Below are 22,269 nucleotides of genomic sequence, written 5' to 3' on the forward strand. Positions count from 1 at the left end.
CAGGCAGGCAGCAGGCTGATGGGTGCTGCGAATGCACCCAGACAATGTTCTGGAAAGGTGGTTCTTCTCCTCCTGTGCTCCTTTTTGTCCTTTTGTCTTTAGGACAGAGTAGACATCTGCAGTGAGCTCCAGACAAGAGAATAAGGACAAAAATATTTTATCAAATGAAGTGTGGTTCTGTCTGGCACACAAGAACTGTACAAGGACAGAGACAGGCCACTGCTCGAGATGTGCATCTATCAGATACTCCAGGAAAAGAAAGTACATTTCCCAGAGGACTAGACTCACTGACCCTGTGCCCACACTCAGTACCAGGATGCCCAGTCCAAGAGTCAGAGGTGGATGCCAGTCTCACTCAGCACACACCCCATGTCCCCCTCTCCCTCATCCCCCAGTGATGCACACACCCAGGCTGACAGCCTATGTCCCACACACTGCACAGGTCTTTTTAAGCCTGTGGGTTTGTTTCATTTTAAAAGAAAGGTTTAGGAATTAACTAAGTTAGTTTTGCCAGTTCTTTTTGTCCCTAGCTAGGAAAACCAGGTTGCCCTGTGTATCACGCATGTTTTGGCAACTGACAGAAAGTCAGCAGGACTAAACCTGAAGCTCTTGAACAGCCTAGAATAGCTTCCTGTAAGGATGCATCTCCTGCAGCCTACCTACGGTGCTAGACAGCAGAAGGTTAGCGGGTCCATAGTCCTAATGGCCAACAAGGTAAAAGCATCATTTTCTAATGGACGGCAACCACCTTGCTATATATAAAGATCAGATTCCAGCTACACAAGGCTCTGGTCTCCTGGCATAGGATACGGATGTACACCATGTCAGTATCCGTAGGTCTTGCCCGACAAACTGGCGTTGCAAAACCTTTTCTATGTTGCTACACTTTCATTGGATGACAGTGGAAACACTTATTAGGCCAAACAACTTTTATTCCGATAGCTCCGTGCTTTAAATGGGAGAAGTGATACAGAGTTTACTAGGACATATATTTAACATACCTGTTTTGACAGCTGTTTGGAAGCAGGGATGTTCAAGTAAGATGTGGTCTTCCCCTCAGGGAAGTGACTTGTCAAGGCTAAAAAAAAATCATTAGGTGAAAGCTACTGCAGGTGCAGCAGGGCAGCTCTGTAACAAACGTAACGCTGAACGCCCCTGCAGCATGGGATTGCCAGGGGTCGTATTCGCTGAGACAGACTGCTGAACAGCACGCAGGTGAGGACGTAAAACTGCAATGTAAGCTGATGCTTACAACCAGCATACTTATCCGCAACATGAAGAACACATGCACAAAGGTGCGTTAAGGTATTTCATTTGTAGAAAAATCCCAGATTTTATGTGCGGCAAAACCTCTCTGACTCTATGCGCGAAAAACAGTAGCATTCCAGTTGCACTAAGGCGATGATTAAACTCGTCTTCAATTAGAAAGAGCTAAATAAGACAGGCCACCAGTCAAACACGGGTCAGAACAGTGAACTCCATGTTTCTCAAGCGCACTGCAGTCTGAGGCCAAGACAGAACATACAGCTTTCTCTTTCAGCCCTTTGAGAAGGTTGAGAAATACTCTCCCACCATAGCTAGGGCCATGGGAGTGCAGGACAGATTCCTATAGTGCGTCAACCATGAAAAAAACGCTCCAACTTTCCAGTACTAAGAACTAAACACACTGACAGCTCTTCATTGTGACACTGGCTGAAATGTAGTCAGATCCTACTTGTGTCACGACAGAAACCTCCTCTCCCCAGCCCATCAGCATCCCCAATACAAAGTCTCATGCTCAGTACTCAGTCTATCTAGATGTTGATAGGTCAGAGATATTTAACAATTTTTCTTGCTCCCATCTCCTTCTCCTTGCTCCCAACATCTCTACAAGCCATAAGACATAGCAGACTAGAGAAATCTGAAGAAATTGGGCATGCAACCCTCGAGAAATTCAGCTGCAGAGCTTCAGCAGCGAGAGCAGCTTTCAGCAAAAACTGTAAATATGCAATTGCTTCTACCCTAACACAGTTCAAATGGATTTTCATGGAAAGAGCAGAAAGGCACAGTTTCAACACCAAGGTCAGGCATGTCATCAAATTTCAAGTTTCCATCAAAGCAAAACAAAATATTTTTAAAACTTCAGAACAAAGGTGTAACAAGGCTGCCAAAATTTTTCATAAGGTCTACTTTTAAGTAAACACCTAGCATAGAGCAAATCAGTGCAAAGGTTTCAAGTTGGCTTAGGCTGAGCTGAGCACACCAGCTTGGTCTTATAACAAACAGCATCAGAGGACTCTAGTACTAGTTGGGGTTACTAGCACTGACACACTGATATCAACATCAAAAACGAGCTGCCTTAATGTATGGTGGACAATAAGGTACCTTCAGTAAACCCAAAGCATGTTCCCATCACTATACCAATTGGAAGTGGTTACAGCACATCAATCTGCCCAAATCCAAAACCTATCACATGTTCTGTGATCCTTGCAGCTTCTCTGGATTTCTGCTCTCTCCCTTACTGTTACAGTGTCCTTCAGTCTAAACAGCGGAATGAACTCCAGTGCTTCATAAAGAAACCAGAAGTTCATCTTCATGGTACATAGCAGGAGTCACCCCCCCAAAATTTCCTGCATCCTCCAGGAAGCCTGGGAAGTGAAGTTTCCCTCCTGTTCTGCAACAGGAATTTTCAATAGTAAAACCTTCCCAGGAAGGAGAGTTTCAAATGAACTCATGATCACCAGCTCTATTTTGTTGATCTAGGAAGTCTTCAGATAGTAAAATTAAATTCTCATTTCCTTGCCCTCTAACATGCTATTAATGGTCAAAGCTTTTTTTGTCCTGAAGAATAACACAGCATGTTCTATGTGGTTTCTCTTAACAAACAAGGGGAAAAAAACATTGAAAAGCATATGCAATGTCTTTTCACTCGTAGAAACATAGAAATATCTCAAAGGTGATGAGACAAAGATAGGATCTTTTTGGAGTATAAAAGAAAGTCTGAATTCACCCTGTAAAAGCATTATGTTGTAACTGATTAGCCCAACAATTCATTTGTGAAGGTACAAAAAGAAATCTATACTAACAGGACTTCTGTGATTTGCATAGTAATTAGACTGTTTAGCATATCGTAAAACACAACTGTGATTTACATGAGCCTTTGGGCACATAAATACTGGTAAAATACTGACCAGCTGTAGAAAGTAGTTCAGGCAATAACAATCTATTGGGAAAAGTAGAGGTATGTCTATCCCACAGTGTAAAGTGCTCATATGGCATTTGGCTTGGAGGGAGGATAGAAGACACTTGCACTGGCCTGAAAAAGATGTTGTAGAAATATTCAGATCCCTTTCATGAGGAAAGAAAAAGAAACCAAAGGACAGCTGAACAGTGTTAAATATATTTAAAATTATTATTTCTATTATTTCTATTACAATAGAATCTACAGACATCCTTGTGCTACACACGAACACACAGTAAAAAACAGCATCTGCCAGCAAGTGATCAAAGCACAGATAAGACAGATGAAGAATGACAGAAGGGAAGTCCTGTATGCACAGGCCAGATTGTGCAGATGGGAAGAAAAGCAAAGACACTTTAGGTAACTGGCCAAAGACCAGACAAACTCTAAACTGGTAAAGAAAAGAGTCCAGATCTCTCAAGTGCCAGGCAATGGTTGACCTGCAGCATCATCTCCCTCAACATATATTAACAGAAAGGAAGGAAGGAGCTGTACTGAGTGATAAAAAGAGGAGTCATTTAGGACATGCTGGTTTTCAGCACTGAAGATGACCTTCCTTTCTCAGGTTTCCTGAATGAGTGACAGAGAGAGACTCTAAAGAGACTCCATTCCCCTTCCTTGAGGCATGGTATTTGCCTGCCTTCTTGCTAAAGTATGGTAGTACACAGACTACAGGCCCTTGAGGTGGAGAGAGGTTAGGGGAAAATGTGGGAGGTCATGAGCACTGTAACAAAAAGGTTTAACAAGTCCAGTGTGTTGGAGAACAGCTAGCAAGAGAGACCAGACAGTTGCAGATGTAAACCTTCCTGATGTAAGGGTCAAGTAAAGAAACCTGTCCTGTTTCCGAATTAATACACCACAAAGGGGTGAGGTGCCCATGCTGCGAAAACAAAAATTACTTTGACCATCTAAGGGATCTGCAGGTCATTTGACCATTGAGATTTTAAATCAGCAACTTAACATCTCTCAAAACACGGCTATTAAACGCAACTGCTGCTGGATGGAGTCTTCCCTCTCATCTATAAACAAAGTGCAAATATTTCTACTCACTGTATAGATCTGTTTCATCCAGAATTTCAGACTTGATGATCTCTTCAATCACATCTTCTAAAGTGACAATTCCCAGGACTTCATAAAAAGGATCCCCTTCTCCTTCATTGTTTACTCTTTGTACTATAGCCAGGTGAGACTTGCCTGCAAGGAGACAGATCAGCAATTTAGACATTTTAGAAATTCCTGAAAGGTCAGAAATTATAGCAGAATTATAGCCACACAGGTATAAATAAAAAGACAAAAAGGTTGATGTCAGGCTTCATGAAAAAAGAGTCAAAGTCTAACAGATGCTTAAAATCATAATCTGATTTCTGTCTGAGAAATGCATTCCTGGGTCACATAAATTCACCTAATGCACTAAAGGAAAACAGCTAAAGAGATCAGTGTTCTCTTTCTGATGTCTTTCTCAGTGAAACTGTCACCCTGGCATTGAATTCATTATATTATCTTGTTGATGGTTGTTCCACTTCTTGTCTCATGCATTGGCAGAGGAAGGCCAGGCTGGAGCCCTCCTTTGCAGCAAGCTCCTGTGGATGTTTTCGTCAAGTTTGGAAACAACAGCAACAACAGCCAAACCACAGAAGCATGTGGACAGGGTAGAGCTGGGGAGAACAGGTCAGCCCAATCCATGAGTTTCTCTTTTTCTCCTCCCTCCCTCAAAAATAATTTATTTAGACATGCTCCATACAGAGGGGGGTGTTTATTTAGGAATGAATGAATGAATTAAAATATTCAAAGCGACAGTGTCTGATCAACAAAGAGAAAAGCTAGGATGAGATATACTAGTGGCTCTAAAGAACCCTGAGCTGTGTATCATTCACAGTGTATTCTATAATTCCTGAAGTCCTTTCTGCCACAGGAATAATAATAATATCACGACCCTTCGAATCCGCTTTGATATCCTTGGTTGCCAGTTTCCCTAGCTGCCATTGAAAGCCGGTCCTTTGTAAAGCTGCATAAAAAGTAACATGCATTCAAAGGGTTCACCAAATACAAATTCAAATTTTGAAGTATAAATACAGCAGGTATCAATATGCTTTCTGAACTATCAGAAGGTAAGCAACATTGTCTCACATTCTTCTTTGGTAATCTCAAAAATAATACTCATCCCCATCTGTGGAAGATAACCAAAATAGTTCAACTTTGCTTAGACCCCTTTATAGGCAATAATGTCTGCATGTTTTAAGATTCAGATTATTAGACTAACAAGCATTCAAACAATTCCAACCCAGACTTACTCATGCTTAAAGAATGAAAATATCCCAAACAAATTAGACAAGGGAGGAAAACTTGTCAACTACTGATATAAACATTGCATCAGGTCAAGTCAATTCACTTTGGTAAGTTTTTCACATCTGCTTTCCCAGGGACCCAACATAAGCAGTTAAAAACAAATTCTTGGTGAATGCTGTCTGTCGAAAGTTAAATTCTTTTGCTATTCCCAGCTTGTGATCATTTAAAAGGAATTTTCCAAAGCAGGGTCTAATATTAGACTCAAAATGAAGTTTCCATTCCACTTAGGCGATATTCTCACCAAAGTAACTACTGCATAATCTGATTGTCTTGGAGCTACTCGTTTAGATGCAGATGGACATACTTTAAATACCAACTCCACAGCACTGCTGAGTCTTATCTTGAGGAGACCTTATTCTACAGTGAATTAATAGAAAGATGATTTGTGATTTTAAAGGATCAACATTCATATTGTACTGAAAGTCTTTCACTGTGCCAGGTTTTATTTCTTGCATTCCTTGCAAGACTTCCAGCTCTTTTTACCACTCGATGAACAGCATTAAAAAAAAAAAAGTGAGTTCATAAAAACATGAAAGACTTAAGTACTATTATCATTGCTGTTGCCCTGTAATATATTATTCCAATTATATCCTTTCAATGTAACAATGTTCAAGAACTGTGGCACAAAAAATGTCAGATGGACAAACCAAATATTGTAATTTATTTTCCAGCACCTGCTCAGATATTAGTATATCTGCTTTCAAGTCAAAAGGCATGACTCCTTCAAGAACCATTTCTATCACAGACCAGAGCAGCTCATTTGCACATGCTCATTCACATGCTAATTCCTGAGGATCACTATTCTCATACATTACTAAGAGTGCTTGGATCTGTACAAGTAGGTAAAAGAAAAAAAAAAAACAAGAACAATGCTATCAACTCAGTGTTTCAGCTTTGATCAGAATCACCAAATTACAGCCTTTTCCTTCACTTCGGTACTGCCTATGATAAAGCTGAACTAGGTGATAAAATTTTTACATTTTGAAAAGCACAGTTTTTCTCTAACAGTGGAGTCCCAGACTCATCTACAAGCAATGGGAGAGATTTATGGAAATGGAATTGGGGAAGGACCTGAGGGACTGTAATGCCATGGGAAGTTGTGCACAACTTTCAGGCACAAAACCAGTTACATGCCCTTTCCATCGGGGTAGTCCCCACCAAGAATTTAGGATCACTAAAGTATGTTACACTCTCCCCATTTCAGCAGCCACAGCACTCTGATCTGACCTAATGTACCTAATGTGAGACAAGTGACCAAAATCTGTACCAGCTACTGCCCTCCTATCCAAAGTGAGCTGATAAGGAATTGTTTTGGATGGGTATCAGACATTTTGCACTTTCTACAATGAAAAAGAAGGCCAGAAACATTTTTTCTGGCTCTGCCATAATCTCTGATTTTTAGTTTTTTTTATTTATCACCCGAAGTATCGAGACCATTGAAATTTGTCATAGTTTCCAATGTCTTTGGACTTTCTGGTGGGTAGCATTGATGTTCAGCTCTACTTTCATTATTAAAACTGTATGTTGCAGAGAGTTTATCTGTTGAAAATACATAAATTATCCAAACGCAGGCTGACACTAACCTTTCTTCCCTCTTGACTGTCAAGTTTTCCTATTCCTGACTTTCATGAACCCATCACTTTGCTGGGGTCAGATGAATTTAAGCCAATCTAATCGGGCTGCCTCTAAAAGGCTGCCTTTTGCTCCCAAAGTCTTCTCCTTCCTTTGCATTTGTTCCAGTGCTCATGCAGTCACTTGATGAGACAGACTAGATCCAAAAATTACATTTCTTGGGTCTTTGCGAGTTAATTTTGATCTAGATCCAATAATTTGCCAGAAATCATCAGACAGTGGAACAAGCATCAGTGCCGGTGACAGAGGTGTCACGAAGATGCATTCCCGGACTGGCTGCCCTCTCAGACTGCTGCATAGATGACTGCAAAATACCCTCCACGTATGGAAGTAATCAAGGCACAAAAGGCTAAAGGAAAAGCCAGAGGAGCGCCAAGACTTCTTTATACGTCGTAGAAGAGCACAACACAGCATGTGCCCAACTTTAAAAGTGGCCTGTGAGTAAAATAATGAATCCTCCAAGTGTTTTAAATAGAAATTGGCTACAGCTTTATTCAAAGACTTTTATCAGGCCACTGGTACTTGTCATACTGTTTTATTCAACTGAGAGAGGGTTTCAACTGTATTTTCCACCGCTAAGTACATACAATATGTATCCAACAAGGAGCTGAATAAAGTAAGTGTCCAGGTAAGGAAACCTGGACTGTCTATAGTATTCCTAGGGCTCTGAGAGCAAAACACAAATTAAGCAGAGAGAGCAAGCGTGCATGGCAATTATATAAATAATTTCTATACTCCACTGATTTTCTGACCACGGCCTCTAACCACACTACATCTATGACATTAATCTTTCTCTAATCACTTGTTTTAAGTGTTGATACAATGAGATTTAGCAAGCAGGCAGCTATGCAGCACTGCCAGATCTGATAACAAAAGCAGAAATGACCTGAGTGATGTGTAATAGGCAGCACCAGGAGAGAACTGTGGGCACTGCTCTGACCCACAACTCCTCTGTGGCCATAGGCAGGCAGCATTTGCTCTCTGCCTCAGCCTCCCCCATCTACAGTGACAGTCAGTAACATCAGCTAGAGCCTACAGAGCTTATACGTGTACACAGCTTGAGACATAAGTTGTGACAAATGCTAATCTTTCAAGTTACATTCACGGGCAACTAAAGGACAAGGAGTTTTCTTAAAAGCAAATCCAGTCTCATCCCATTGCTGAAAGTCTTGCCACTCAGCTTGCATTTTGCTCTGTACCGCAACTTCTGATTAATTTATTAAGCTAATTAAGAAACATGAAGATGCTTAGTGAAATCCGCATGAGTCAGTGAACGCAGAATGAACTCCTGGGAGCCCATGTGATTGACTGACCACGCAGAACAGCACTGGAGGAAATGCCTGAAATACTGATTCTCTTACAGTACCTTGACCATTCCTTGAAAAAGATATGGAAAGAAAATTTTCACCCTTTGGACCTAACTGGGGCATTTATACGTTTAGAGCAAGGACCTCAAGAATATTGCCATGGAGTTCAAACTAGAGATGAAAACATCTGACCAAGTTCAACATCTGCTCTGGTCAATACCGGGGGTCTTGTCTACATGAAGAGTTTTGCCATATGAATGGAGCTGTGCCCACCCCACTCTCACATGCCACTTCCCCACAGATACACAGGCAGAAGAAATCGGCTGACAGGAACATTATGAAGTTCAATGACTGCAAATGAAAAGTCATGAACCTGGTACAAAATAACCCCCATGCATTAGTACTGGGGACTGACTGGCTGGGTCTGCAGAAAAGGACTCCATGATCCTGGTGAACAAGCTACACAAGTCAGCAGTGTGTCCTTGCAGCAATGAAAGCTAGCTGCATACTGACTACATTAGTACATGTGCAGCTAGCAGGTCAGGAGAAGGGATTATTCCCCTCTATTCGGCACTTGTGAGACCACACCTGGAGTACTTGTGTCCGGTTTGGCGTTCTCCAGTACAGGAAAGACAGTGACAAACTAAACCAGTTCCAGTTGATGGATGCTAAAACAGTCTGGGGCTGGAGACCACGATGCACAAGAAAAAGTAGAGGAAGCTGCATAGGTTCAGTCTTGTAACAAAAAGGCTAAAAGAGGGGTCTTAAAAGTCTTTAAGTACCTCAGAGTAGGCTACAGAGAAGACAAAGCTAGATTCTTCTTGGAGCTAGATACTGATGGGACAAGAGGCAACGTACACAAGTTTCAAAAATCTAAACTCTCCTTAAGTAAGAAAAACTTGTTCCTCATGAGGGTGGTCAAACACTGGAACAGGGGCCCAGAGGGGCTGTGAAATCTCCATCTTTGGAGGTATTCAAAAATCAGTGACCTGAGTCAACTTCAAAGGTAGCCTGCTCCAGAGAGAGGGTTGACCAGATGGCCTCCAGAAGTCCCTTCCTACATTACCCTGTGATTCTAAGAGACTTTGAAGGGAGGCCTGACTGAAATCCCAGCCCAAACTTCATTTCTGACTTTTCATTCCTGAATTTCTGCTTAGGAACCTAAAAAAATTGCAAAATTTTCAGTATGTAAGGATAATATGTAAAGACAGCACGTAAGTTTTACTGATCTGGAATGCCACAATACGGCCTTGAATGTAACCAAAAGTAATAGCAAAATGATGCTACTAGCCAGACTACGCTGCTGAAAATTATAATACTGCTGGCATAGCTTTAAAGCAAAAGAGGGATCTCAGGAAGTAAGTGGTCCAACAGCAGAGGTGTAACTCAGGGGCTCTGAGCAGTGAGCAACAAGCTATGTGTGACATGTATAAGCTTATACCATGAGTAACCAACTAGAGATGCCTCTACTTCTGCAGAAGGAGGTTTATGAACTTAGTAACTGGGAAGATTTGTATGTGTTATTTCCCCCACACAAGAAGCAGATCTCACTCAAGGCCCTCAGTTTCCTTTTATTAACAAAAAATCAGTGCTAAATCAAAGCTATGGTAGACATTTGTAAAACAGAAGATTCCTGTTAAGTCATTTTGCGGTTAAACTAGAATCAGGCTAGTCCATTTTTGTTAAAACCAGTAATCTGAGTCCATTTGCTGTTGGCAAGTGCCCTGGAACATTAAGCTATAACCTGTTTAATATGCCTACAATGACATGGAGAAAAATCCCAGGAGGTGTTTACCTGCCCTTGAATTTGCTAACGATCTGTGCTTCTGAAAAATCTCCCAGTTTATTCTTATGCGACTGTTTTGGTTTTGACTGATTTCTACAAAGGTAAACAATTTGGTCTGTCAGGGAGATTCACAGCTTCAACAATACATTATGCAAAACAATCAATTTTAAAATGCATTGTATAATTTAACAATTAAAAACAACTCCCTCTAGAACAGCACTGGCTTGCAAGCAATTATACTTAAGTAACAAGTGTTTTCCTAAATTTCTTTTCTGCAGCACAGTTCAAGGACATTAAATCTCTCTTCTATTAGCAGAAATTTGCATTCATGCTGTTTGCTTTTGCATTTTGATTATTTTCAGTGGGGAAATCAGACTGCTACTTTCTCCCCCCACCACCACTAACTGGTGTATGCTGCCTTTGGGTTCACAACACAAGACCATTCACAGAATCAAGAGAAACCTAAAACTTCTGCACAAACATAATCTAGACTTAGACTAGACTAGGCTTTTTAGATACTGCTCTTTTCAGCAGCAAAACACACATTTTTTTTAATACATATTTGGGAAGGGAACCCAATAACATTCATTTAATACAGACACATGAAACTCAACCAGATCCTCAAGGAAATGAGTGAAAAGTATCAGTGCAACAAAAGGGAATACAGTGATTCTTCACCTTTAAACGAGAGAGCTTACAGTCTTATTAAAACATTAACTAGAACCCACATCAGCCTTCACAGGAAAATAAAAAAGTAGCACTTTAAATAGCTTCTTTGTGTTAAAGCCCATTTTAGTGGGAGGACACCAAAAAAAGGAAAAATTAGGGGGAGTTTCAGAATGACTTCCTGACAGTGAATTGTATTTGTAAGGAATACTTTCCCAAGGGAAATGGCAGAAGCTCAGTTACTTGCAACTTTGAAAACTCGACTGGACGAAGCTGCTAGAAAGGTCTCAATAATTCTCCACTGCCCTGTGGCAGATGGAAGAGAAGCAATGAGCTAGCATTTTCCATCTCCAGCAGCCTATCACTTGGTGTAGGCGCTCCAACTTAACTGTTGCTGCCTACCCTTCAATCCATTCTAGTCAGATCTTGGTGAGAAGAACGTTGTCAAACTTAATTAACTTTGCTGCTGGTTCTAAGAGTGAGAATGTAGCTCTAGAAAGCTGCTACCTGCTGCAGCTTTAGATGCAGCTGAACTGAACCTGGCAACAAACTCGGATCAGAAGCTGAGAGTCACCATGGGTCCATGAGTAAAATAAATTAGCTGAGAACCAAAAATAACTTGAGAGTAAGGACAAAGGTCATTTCAACTTAGAGCTCTGCTATCAAAGTGGAAATCTTAGGGAAGAATCAAGAGAAGTGAGAACAGTTAGGGAAAACTATTACCAGGTGTAAGAAGGCAGCAAGACTGAAACTAAAGAGCAGAGAGGAAAAGTTTCAGAAACTCCTTGAACATTAGTAATGATTCCCTTGCTATGGATAGTGTGTCAATGCTTCCCAGTCATGCAGTCCTTATCCGGTAGGGAATTTGGGCTGGATATGCCTGGGACTGACAATAACCAGGGTCCACAGGGGTGTAAAATGCACACCACTAGCTGGGCTGCTCTCAGTGTTGGCCAGAACATCTGATTTCAGCCTGGTAAATGGTCAAACACAAGCTGCTTCCCAAAACTGGAAGCTAATGCCCTACAGAAGCATCTGCTGGATCCGAAGTAGGAGAGGAAGAGATGGGAAATGCAACGCTTGAGAGAGAGAACTCTCCCGAAAGCAAAGTCGTTTCTGACACCCTTAGAAGGCTCTAACCCGAGTACAAGGTTGTGATATCAGGACACTGTGGCTTGAGATGAGAAACAGGCTGGAGGTTTAAAAAACAAATCAAGGAAGCACTTCAGGGAGGGCAGCAAACCAAAGCTGATAGAAGACGTGGCAACAATGAGAAGAGAAAACATTGAGTCTGGAGAGAGACCTATCTCTATTTGGGCTAATGCAGAACAAAAATTTCAGATAAAATTTAAGGCAAGCAAACAGAATACTGAAGTCATTCTTGGTAATGGTTCAAGTCTTCCACACTAGATTCGAAAGATACTGAAGTGTGACTTACGCTGATGTGATTTCCCCTGTGCCTCCACTTCCCAAGGCAAGTAATGACCTTTTGGAAAGAAGTGGAAGAAATGCATCCCCTTACTGACTTGCACCTCCACCCCACAGTCAACAAGGATTTTTTTCTTAGTGTTCAAGGACCCTAAAAAGGAGCCATGCTAATTTTATTACTTCCCTGTTTGTTCAAGATCGTTCACCACTGATTTCAGCATTCCTTCAGGGATGAAGAGCGGGCACCAGCCAGCAAAAATGCAGCCAGCAGAGGGAGCGCAAAACCTTGGGTTTGCTAAACTCGAAGCTCCAGGTCCTCCCCAGACCTCAGTCCAGCAGCAGGCAGATGGAGAGGAGAGGTCCTGGATTCTGGCATCGGTGGGGTCTGGGTGCTGGCCTGCTGTTGAAGCCGGGCAGATCTCCTTTGACAGATGTATACTTCAGCGTGGGACTCCACAGCAACGACCAACATCTGCCATGGCCTGTTCAGTGGCTCCTTCTATAGCTTTGCATTGTTGCTATGACTTCTGCCCACCCCACCTTCCTTCCTCCCTCTCCCCTACCCTGGGGGGATACAATTTCTTGAGCCCTTCATAAGGGTGCAGGAGAGAAATTGTCACCTCATCAGCCTCCTCCATCACTCCACCTGTGTAACAGGTTGCTTCTGCTAACCAACAGTTAATCCAGTAAATAAAAACAAGAACATCAAGAGATGTTTATGAGCAACAAAAATAGAAGCTGACCGAAAACAACAATGAACTTGAAGGACTGTAATATTCAGATAACCAAAACACAACACCAACAGAAACAACAGCCTTGTTCTGTATCATCGCAGCCAAAAATCTTACTGATCTAATCTTCCCTCCCTCAATTCCTAGAACAAACTGAGTTTAATTTGGGGAGCTCCTAGATTTTGGCATCTCCACCATGAGATTTTAAATCCGACAAAGGTAAAGTACTAGAAGGCACAACAGAAACATGTTTGGACATTTGGAGGAGGTTAGCTGAGGCCAGCGTGCTTACATAAGGACCTAAACCATGCTGAAAGCAAAGCGTATGAGCTGAAAACGAAGAGCAGCATCTTGGGACTGTGGGGTCATGAAAGTAACTGGGGGCTGGATATATTCTCTTTTTTCTTTTTTTTTTTAATTACCATCATCAGCTCCTGTAGTTTACTTTTAGCTCACTATTTAGGACATAAATTTAAAAGGGTTCTTGTGTTAGCAACATCTTAGATCATTACTATTCTATTTTAATGACCTGTTTTACTTCAGGCCATTTGTATCACATGCAGTTTGCAATTCCAGCAGCTCAAAACCCCGGCTGGTCAATGGCACCATCAGATTTTTCAAGCTCAGCGCAAGGCTTTCTCATTTATATTGCAACAGGAGCCAGGGGAAGCTTAACGAGTTAACTTTCTAAATTGGTGACAACATCCTTCACCCAGCAGGTTTTATACAACCTGAGAACCACTTATGTGTGTGCGCTTTCACAGCGAGGGAAGCCACGGGATAAACATGCCTGTAAACACAACTAGCACCAGTGACCTTGACTTCACATGAGCACAGGATTGGGGCTATGTGAGCACTTTTGCTCTGATGCTGCACATTTGTTTCTCCGAAATGTAATGTGAGGCACACCAATTCACACACCACGCTGGGGATGCTGCCATTACAGACCAACTTCCAATCGCTTCAGCAGAAAACAAAGGATACCACAGCAATTTGAAGGCACAAGAAACACAACCTTCTTCTCGCATTGGCTTTTTGTTTGGGTCAGGTGCCACGAGGTGTAATGATGCAAGAACAGCTGCCGCAGAACTGTGTTTCACACTGTCAGCAAATTCAATGGGAAGTGGGGAATATCCTCTGGCTTGAAAGCAACTCTTTTAAAAAGACTAAAGGTATGGCACATCTAAACATAGCAAAGTGCCAAGACAGATCCAAAGCCACATCAGAGAACCTCAACTGGAGTGACCGTTTCCAACCTTCTGAAGCCACTAGCAGCATCTTCACTTTGCTTCGGTGCAATTTTAGCTAACGGCACAGAGCAGAGCGGAATCCTGGACCCATGCCTCTTCATCAGGAACACATACAGATCAAGAGTTATGGATATGAGGCGGGGGGGGGGGGGGGGGGGAATCATTTAAACCACCCAAAAACATGCTGAATTGTCTGACACAACAGCAAACAGACAGAAGAGCACCTGTGATTTCAGAACTGGGCATTGCAGATACCTAACTGCCTGCAAACTGCAGGGGTTTTTGCAAAATACTAATACGATAATGTATAGAGGGGGGAAACCCCCATGATTTTGCATTTTGCTAAGGATTTAAGTAGATTTTACCTTGATGACGTGTTACTTTAAAAGCCTATCATGTAAAGAGGCCAAAAGAACTAGTTAAAATGCTGACCCAGCATCTCCAGGGAAAGGAAATATCACAGTAAACTGCCTGGTTTGAAACAGTGACAATACTGATGGTATATTTGAATGCATTCTTAATATTATTGAAGAAAAAATGTAGAATGACTGGCTTTGTTCCTAGGAGTTTTCAATTACACATATATGTAAGATTTTCAAGTGAACTAGTAATACAATATCATCTTTCCACCCACACAAGGCAAGATTAATTTTCCAAAAATGGTACTACTGGGTCAGATTTTAGAAATGGAGACTTCAAAGATCCATCTCTGTGGCAATTACACTATGAATGTTTTTAATTACTGACATTATAAAGCAACTTTTTAAAGTTTCCATTTGTGAACAACCATCTAATTAGTGTTTCTTTGGGCCACCCTGCATAGCCCTCTGGTAGGCTGAGCTTGCCCAGAGCTCTTGAAGGAGGAAGCAAACCCCCCAGATAAGACAGTAAACCAACAGCCACTGGAGAAAACTGGAGATAAGGTGAAGAGGTAGCTTTGCCCCTTGAGCAACAAAACACTGGAGATAAAATGAAGAAGAGAAAAGGAGTCTAAAGCAGGATCCTGTGAGTTTGTGAACTTGCCACCACTGGTTTTGCTGTGATGAAGAGTTCCTTTACTCCAGAAGACTAGGGTTCAACAGGATCTACCCAGATCATGAAGAAAATCAGTCTGGAACTGAGACCAGAGTCTATAATGAGTAACCAACAGCAGCTGCCTTTCATAGGTCTACTTTACTATTCTTTTAAGCGACTCCTTCATTTATTCCAGGGGAACCTGTCCCCAGATTTTACTAAAATATTTTGCTACAGTATTTATCACAATTTTCCTAACCCAATGACAGAGACATTAAGCATGGCATTTGAGGAAGCAAGATGACAATAAGAAGAATTAGTGGAATGGCTGCTCATTGTTTTATTTTAAAATTCAGGCCAAAATGATTTCAAAGATGGCCCATAAATCAGGGTAGCTCTACAGCTTTCCAACTGCTGGATGTGGATGACAGGGGATGACATGTGACTCACACCTACATTACAATATTATTCAAATTCTTCTTGTCAAATATTTAGCATAAAGTGATGTGATATTTTAGTGACGTAACAGGAATTCTGCCAGAATGGTATTTCTTTCATGATCTGCCTGTTTAACTCAGGGAAGGTGTAGTGGAGCCAGCCCTGTTTTCTTTGGTATTCTGCAGAAGTCTCTATCATTATTTTAGCCCCATCCAAAATGAATCTGAACGTATTTACTTTCAAATGACCTAAGTACTTAGCTTTAATATCACTGACTTCTGGGACTTTGTTTATTTTGACAATTTTACTCCAGAACAAGCTTTGTGGCATAGCTTCTTATAAGGAACTGCTTTTGATCTCAGCAGAACACTTTTTTCATTCAATCTCCTCTGGCAAGGGACAGATCTCTATTGTCTCTTTAAGACTGTTCACCTTGTTTGTAAATGTGTGTGTTGGAGAGCTCTATGATTTTATCTAAGCCTAGGCTCCCATACTTTTTTGCTAACACCTTGTAATAGCATTGCATCAAGGTATCTCAGGACAGCAAGAGCTCACAAGGTTCTATCTGAATAATCTGCTATGTATGGCTACGATCCACTGACCTGATGTACCCAACTCCTTCTGCAACACTCTGATGAGAGTTACAGTAAAGCACAACTCCACTAGCTAGGGAAACAACCTCAACTACCATGGTTGAACCCACTGGCACAGGTCAAGTTAGCTGCCCTTGTGAGTGCAGAGGGTGAATTAAAATTCAAGCAATCCATACAGCCTTGCCCACAAATCTGTGCCCACACTAAAAGCACTCGGACAGTGCACAATACCAGTATCCCTGCATCCCTAAAACCCTCTGGCCATGGATGTGGCCTCAAACCAATGGCGTCCTATTGTCACGACTTCTGCCTTGCATTTGTTTGGTTTTAGCTAGGATTAGGCTGAATTCTTCTACGTCCCAATAAACACTAAAGTAAACCACCTCTAACTTCTGCTAGAAAAGACATGGGCAACTAGGTCACACAACATACATACGCACACTTCACTCTTATTTTCCATGACCGCTTGTAAATCCAAACATTCTGGGTATGTCCATACGAAAACACCAACATGAACCCCAACCAGAAAACCAGTCTACTAGGCTCTGAGGACTTGCCCTTAAATCTATAGTATAAACAACAGTATTTATCTAGCATATTAACAATAGCAAAACGGATGTGGGTCGCTGTATGAGGTTCACAGGAGAATATCCAAGGACTGGGGCATGAGAGAGTTTGGAAAAGCTAAAGATTCACAGACACACACGCACACACATATATACACACACACGTATGGGGCTTTTGTTGTTTGGGTTTTTTTTAAACAGATGGGTCTAACATTTTGTATCTTTCCGCACTGCAATAGCCTTACTTTTCCCCCCAAGCCGTTTCTTGGGGCCTGCAATGCTCTTGGGCTTCTTCCTGCACCTTCCGCCTGTTCAGGAAAGGTCCCTCCACAAATGCAGCTACTGGCCAGGTGATGCTGCCTTCACAGAACAGGTCAGGGCTGAGCTCTCTACCTCAGAGAAAGCAATAGGAAAAATTTCCTCTCCTACCCACACACCACGTTTTTATGAAACTTAAACGTGGTATTTCTGACTTTTCTAACTCAATGACTTTCAAAGCTATGGAGGACTAGGACAGGTAAGGAAAAAAATAGACAACAAACTGACAAAAACCAAAACAACAACAAAAAAAGCCAACCAAACAAAGAAAACAACCAGACATAAAAAACCAAATCCCTCCCCAAGCAACCTCCCCCACCGCAGTAACAGTGCAGACCCTATGCCAGCCCCCCAAATGACAGGAAACAACAAACTTCAAGATATTACCATAATTTCCCCTTGTAGGAAAAGCGTTGTCATTTCTTCACATCAAAGTAAAGAAAAAAACCACAAATTTGCTAGAAAGCCATGAGTAAAAGTGATTATATAAAACCCTACTTTATACTGCGCACAATTTATTTACTTGAAACACCATGTATTTCCAAGTAGAGCTCAAATACACACTTAGTCTAAATCAGATGGACTATGTTTCATCTACTGCTCTGCATCTTTATGCACATCAGGTTAATACATGTGAAGGTCCCCATCCTTCCAGGCCTTGCAGAAGCCGGGAGCCCGGCTACGCACACTGCATTGCTGTCCTTACAAGGGTTAGACAAACAGACCAGCAAACCCTGGCGAAAAGGAAATGCATTTTGAGTTCACAGTGAGGCTATCACTTGGCTATTTCTGTAGTGCCTGCATCTAAAAAAAGATCCAGTTCACACAAGTAGCTATTTTACCTTACTGTCCCACAAGATCTAAATGCATTTTTTCCGATTACACTTTCCCACCATAAAATACACGACAAAATGTGACAAATATTTTTAAATACTCCTATGAAAGCATTTTGCTTATATATAGAAACATGAGTATATATGGAAACATACAAAACTCTGTGTTTATATATAGATGTCTCCTCACTGTATAACTAATATTAGTTCATGGAACTCAAATCACACACACACAAAAAAATGAATTAAAGTTCCAGTGAGCTTTGCCATAAAGTAGACAAAGCAGAAAAAAACCTCTTGGATTTATGATAATCTCTGTATGAAACACTGAATGGTAAATTCCCTTGAGAACTTCTCTGACACAAGAAACACACAACAAAATAAACAAACTAGGAGACAAGTCCAAGAGGCTCACTGAAGAGACATCTAGCCCGCATCTTTTTTTTTTTCTCCTCCACTCCAGCAAAATCTCAGTCAGCAACCACAAGAGAGGCGCAAAAAGGTCTTCTTGGGGCCTAAAGCCCGTCTCCTGGGGAACAAAAGTCCCTCAGCTTCAGTAAGGTCCTGGGCATTTAAAGCTCTTTTAGAGGAAACATTTTAAATATGTACCACAACTGCTATCCTTGTGAGAGTGCTCCGCACTATAACGTCCCTTCTATATGAAAGAAATCTACTTTGATAATTACATGAAGGTGATAAAAGTTCTTCATAAGACTTATCTGCACAAGTCTGAGGGGTTTGAATTTTACTCTCTAATTACTCCTCCATGGTTTGGCATCCCAAACACCACATTTCATGCATTTAACCAAAAGATAAATGTAAAACTGACTTACCTGTTTCAGTGCTTAAGCTGAGGGAAACAAAACTAGCAGAAAATATGAGACACATTTTTTTTTTAACAGATAAAATTTAAATACTTTTTCCATGCCCTCAGGGGAATCAGTAAAATGGATGAAGAATACCCCCCCCTTTTTTTAAGTAAACAACTCTCAATCCCACCTGATCACATCTGTTCAAGCACTATTCTAAACCATGAGTCTCCATTCACAGCACTTCATAGTATAGTACTTAAAACTGCCACAGGAGCCTGTTTTAACATCCAGCCAAACACTCCTGCTTGAATGTCTTCCTTGATGAGTACAGAACCCTGGTTTTCATGAAAAGGAGAGTTTTCAGCAATAAAGGCCAGGTACTTTTGTAGCAGTTTCACAACAATTACCATGAATAAAAAGAACCCTTGGATGACCTGGACAGTAAATAGCTCAAGGTTTTTTCTAAAATACAATAAAGCTACTGAAAGCTTACAATAAAGAAAGAATACAATAAAGCTACTGAAATAACGTCATACCCAGCCCTGCGTCTCAGGATTACAACTTTGTGTAACGTGCTGGAGTCAATCAGACAAAGCAACCAAGAGAGGGGTCTGAATGGGGAAAAGTTGGAGTAGGCACTGTCTGTAGAGCTTAGTGGAGAGCCTCATGTGATAGTTGTGTATAGCAGGAGATGGCTTTCCAGAAATGAAGATGAGTTACTCTCAGGAACAGAATTTGCCTCCTCTCAATCTTTAAAGGCTGGTGGCATCTCACCTGCTTACTTCCATGGCAACTGGAAGCTGTTGATGCTAAGCTCTGTCTTCTCTCCTGCCCTATCACTCCTTGCATCAAATACCCAGAAAAGCAAAGGGGATCAAGGATGAATAAATTCAATTGCTGAACTGAAGCATAAAATTTCAAAGTTTTCTTACAAAAACTTTACACATCTCTGTCCCACTTCACAAAATCATCACCTTCTTGCTGGCTGAAAATTAGCAACTATACGATAGATTCAGCCTCACGGTACAAGGGAAGTGTACCACCCTCTGATCTAGAACAAGACTGGATCACAGTGTGGTTACCACATTGTGACCACAGAACAAGACTAGTTCAAGATCCTGAGACTGAGAACTCCAAATCTACCCAGCTTGACAGGAACACCAAGTTCTCTTACAACCACAAGTGATCAGGAGCTCAGATCTATTATTCATTGAGATGATGACATATCTGGCAGAACAACAGCTCTTGGCAGGACAGCAAAATATTTATGTAGTGTAACAACTCAAAGGAAATTATTTGCCAAATTGACTGCAACAATAGTCTTCAACCTTTTTCAATTTGTGGACTGCTAAAAATGCTCAGTGGGAACGCAGAACTCTGTACAGCTGAGCTCTCTACTGTCAAGAGGCTTATTGTTTTTAAGATACCTTTTATTGAGATGTTAGAAATAGTCCTTGGCACAAGCAAAAAAAAAAAAAAAAAAATCACCAGATCACGTTGTTTTCTGGAAGTTTTTCATCCAAATATTAAGCAATCTTCCTTAGCATATACAATAACCAAGACTTAAAAGCCTGAAATCAAATTGTTACAGGTCCCTGAAAAGCAACGATATTCTTCCTAGTGACATTAGCAAGAGCTTACATGACAAATATGAAGACCAACCACCACATAGTAAAGTGGTCAAACGACAGAGGGAGGGTACAGAGTAGTGTATCACCGAAGAGAGTGCCCCGGGCTCCTCCGGGCAGAAAGCAAGAGTAGATGCAACCCTGGGAGGGACCCTGAGCTCTGGATCCCACACGGGTGTATTTCTAAGGAAAGCTGAAGCTGAAATTAGTGTTTGGCGACAGTGGTTTTTTTAAAGGCAGCATTTAGAGACTTATCAACAGAAACAAAATATAGGGAAGGGGGAAGAGAAGGAAAGGGAGGAACTCTGGGAATTGCAAATGACATTCATGTTATTTCCACTGTGGTAGCACTTGAATCAGTGCTCAAACCACCATCTCTGCCCCAGCTCATTAGACTACCTAGTAATTTGCCTGCTCCTGTACAGTAACCCACAGCAGGAGCCATGGCAATGCAGGGATAAGAGAGGCCAGCGTACCTCAGCCTCACTGGGGGCAAGGGGGGAGGAGGTGGAAGGACCGGGGAGATGATGGCAGAGACAGGATGACTGTCTCAAGCACTGATGTGTTTTATCAGATGTACCGCTTCACTAGATATAAATATTGGCACATTGGCCTGGTGGTCTGGCCATTGCGAAATGGCTGTTCCCTGCAGGTGTCACAACAGAGGTGATCTGAGGGGAACGCTTTGCAGATAATGTTAGGAAACGTTTTTCAGGCAAAAGGAGCAGTGTGAAGCTTGTGGCAGAAAGCGCAGCTGAGGTTGACGCTGCTCTAGATGTGCAGGGGCAAGACATTTAAAACGGTACAAGAACAAATAGGAAGCTCTTGCCCTGCATCTCACCTGCGATGGCGAGATCTCAGTTCCCACCCTCAGTCACGTGCCTTAAATTCCTCACTGCATTTGAGGCAGCATCACACTCTACCCTCACACGTCCCGCTTTAACACCCTGCTGTGAAACACCCTTTCGAAAATCAAAACTGAGAACAGTTCCTTCTCCCCTTGCAATGGGTCCGAGCCAACCTCTGAAGTGAGGTCCAAATCTTTAATCAAGAACAACCATTGATCTGCAAGCAAATATTATAGAAATTTCTTCATCAAAGATGGGGCAAGATGTATTTTCCAAACACCAGGGCTAGTGAAACTTGATTGGCTAGTGAAACTTGATTAACAGAGGAGGTCTGAGAGAAGATGGTGGTGCTTCTGGAATAGGTTAAAAAATGGCATGGGAAAACACAGATGGCAAGAAAATAGCTTGAGAAAGAGATTTCACTGATCTGACAGGAGAAAAAGACATCTTAGAGCAGCCTACTGTTCTCAAAGGAGATAGGGAATATCTTCAAATGTTTAAGAGATTATAAAATGGTGACTGGAATGAAAATGTGCAAACCCAAAGTAGAAAGAATAGCATGAATACAAGTGAAATGATCAGAAAGTGCCAATATCGGTGTGCGAGTTACACCAGAGGATGGGCAAAGACAGTACTAAGAAGAAGGCAAGAGCATGTTAAGACAAGAAGGTACGACTGCTGTAGCAGTTATTTGCTGAAGTAAGTAAGATACTCCAGACACAAGAGGGGAGTTTGTGCACAGAAATCCCCCGGTCGTATGAGTGAGTTGCCCAGGGGGTTACACTAAGCTGTTCGTGAGAAAGTCTCCTCAACCCTGTGAACAATGAAAGCAGCCCTTTTTCCATCCATCTCT

At 41.6% G+C, this 22,269-nt stretch overlaps 1 protein-coding gene across 4 annotated transcripts in view; it reads right to left on the reverse strand.

Annotated features, from left to right (window-relative positions):
• The window catches only part of CNNM2 (cyclin and CBS domain divalent metal cation transport mediator 2), a 129,150-nt gene that overhangs the window by 25,931 nt on the left and 80,950 nt on the right, over window positions 1–22,269 (reverse strand). For all 4 annotated transcript variants that reach the window (XR_003925747.2, XM_030030226.2, XM_030030227.2 and 1 more), the window contains exon 2: window positions 4,271–4,414. Coding sequence is in view for 3 of the 4 variants with exons in the window: in XM_030030226.2 (XP_029886086.1) it covers window positions 4,271–4,414 (144 nt within the window). In the remaining variant the exon portion in view is untranslated. The remainder of the gene's footprint in view (window positions 1–4,270; window positions 4,415–22,269) is intronic.

The sequence above is a fragment of the Aquila chrysaetos genome, chromosome 11 (assembly GCF_900496995.4).
Source record: "Aquila chrysaetos chrysaetos chromosome 11, bAquChr1.4, whole genome shotgun sequence".
In the NCBI taxonomy this organism is placed as follows: Eukaryota; Metazoa; Chordata; class Aves; order Accipitriformes; family Accipitridae; genus Aquila; species Aquila chrysaetos.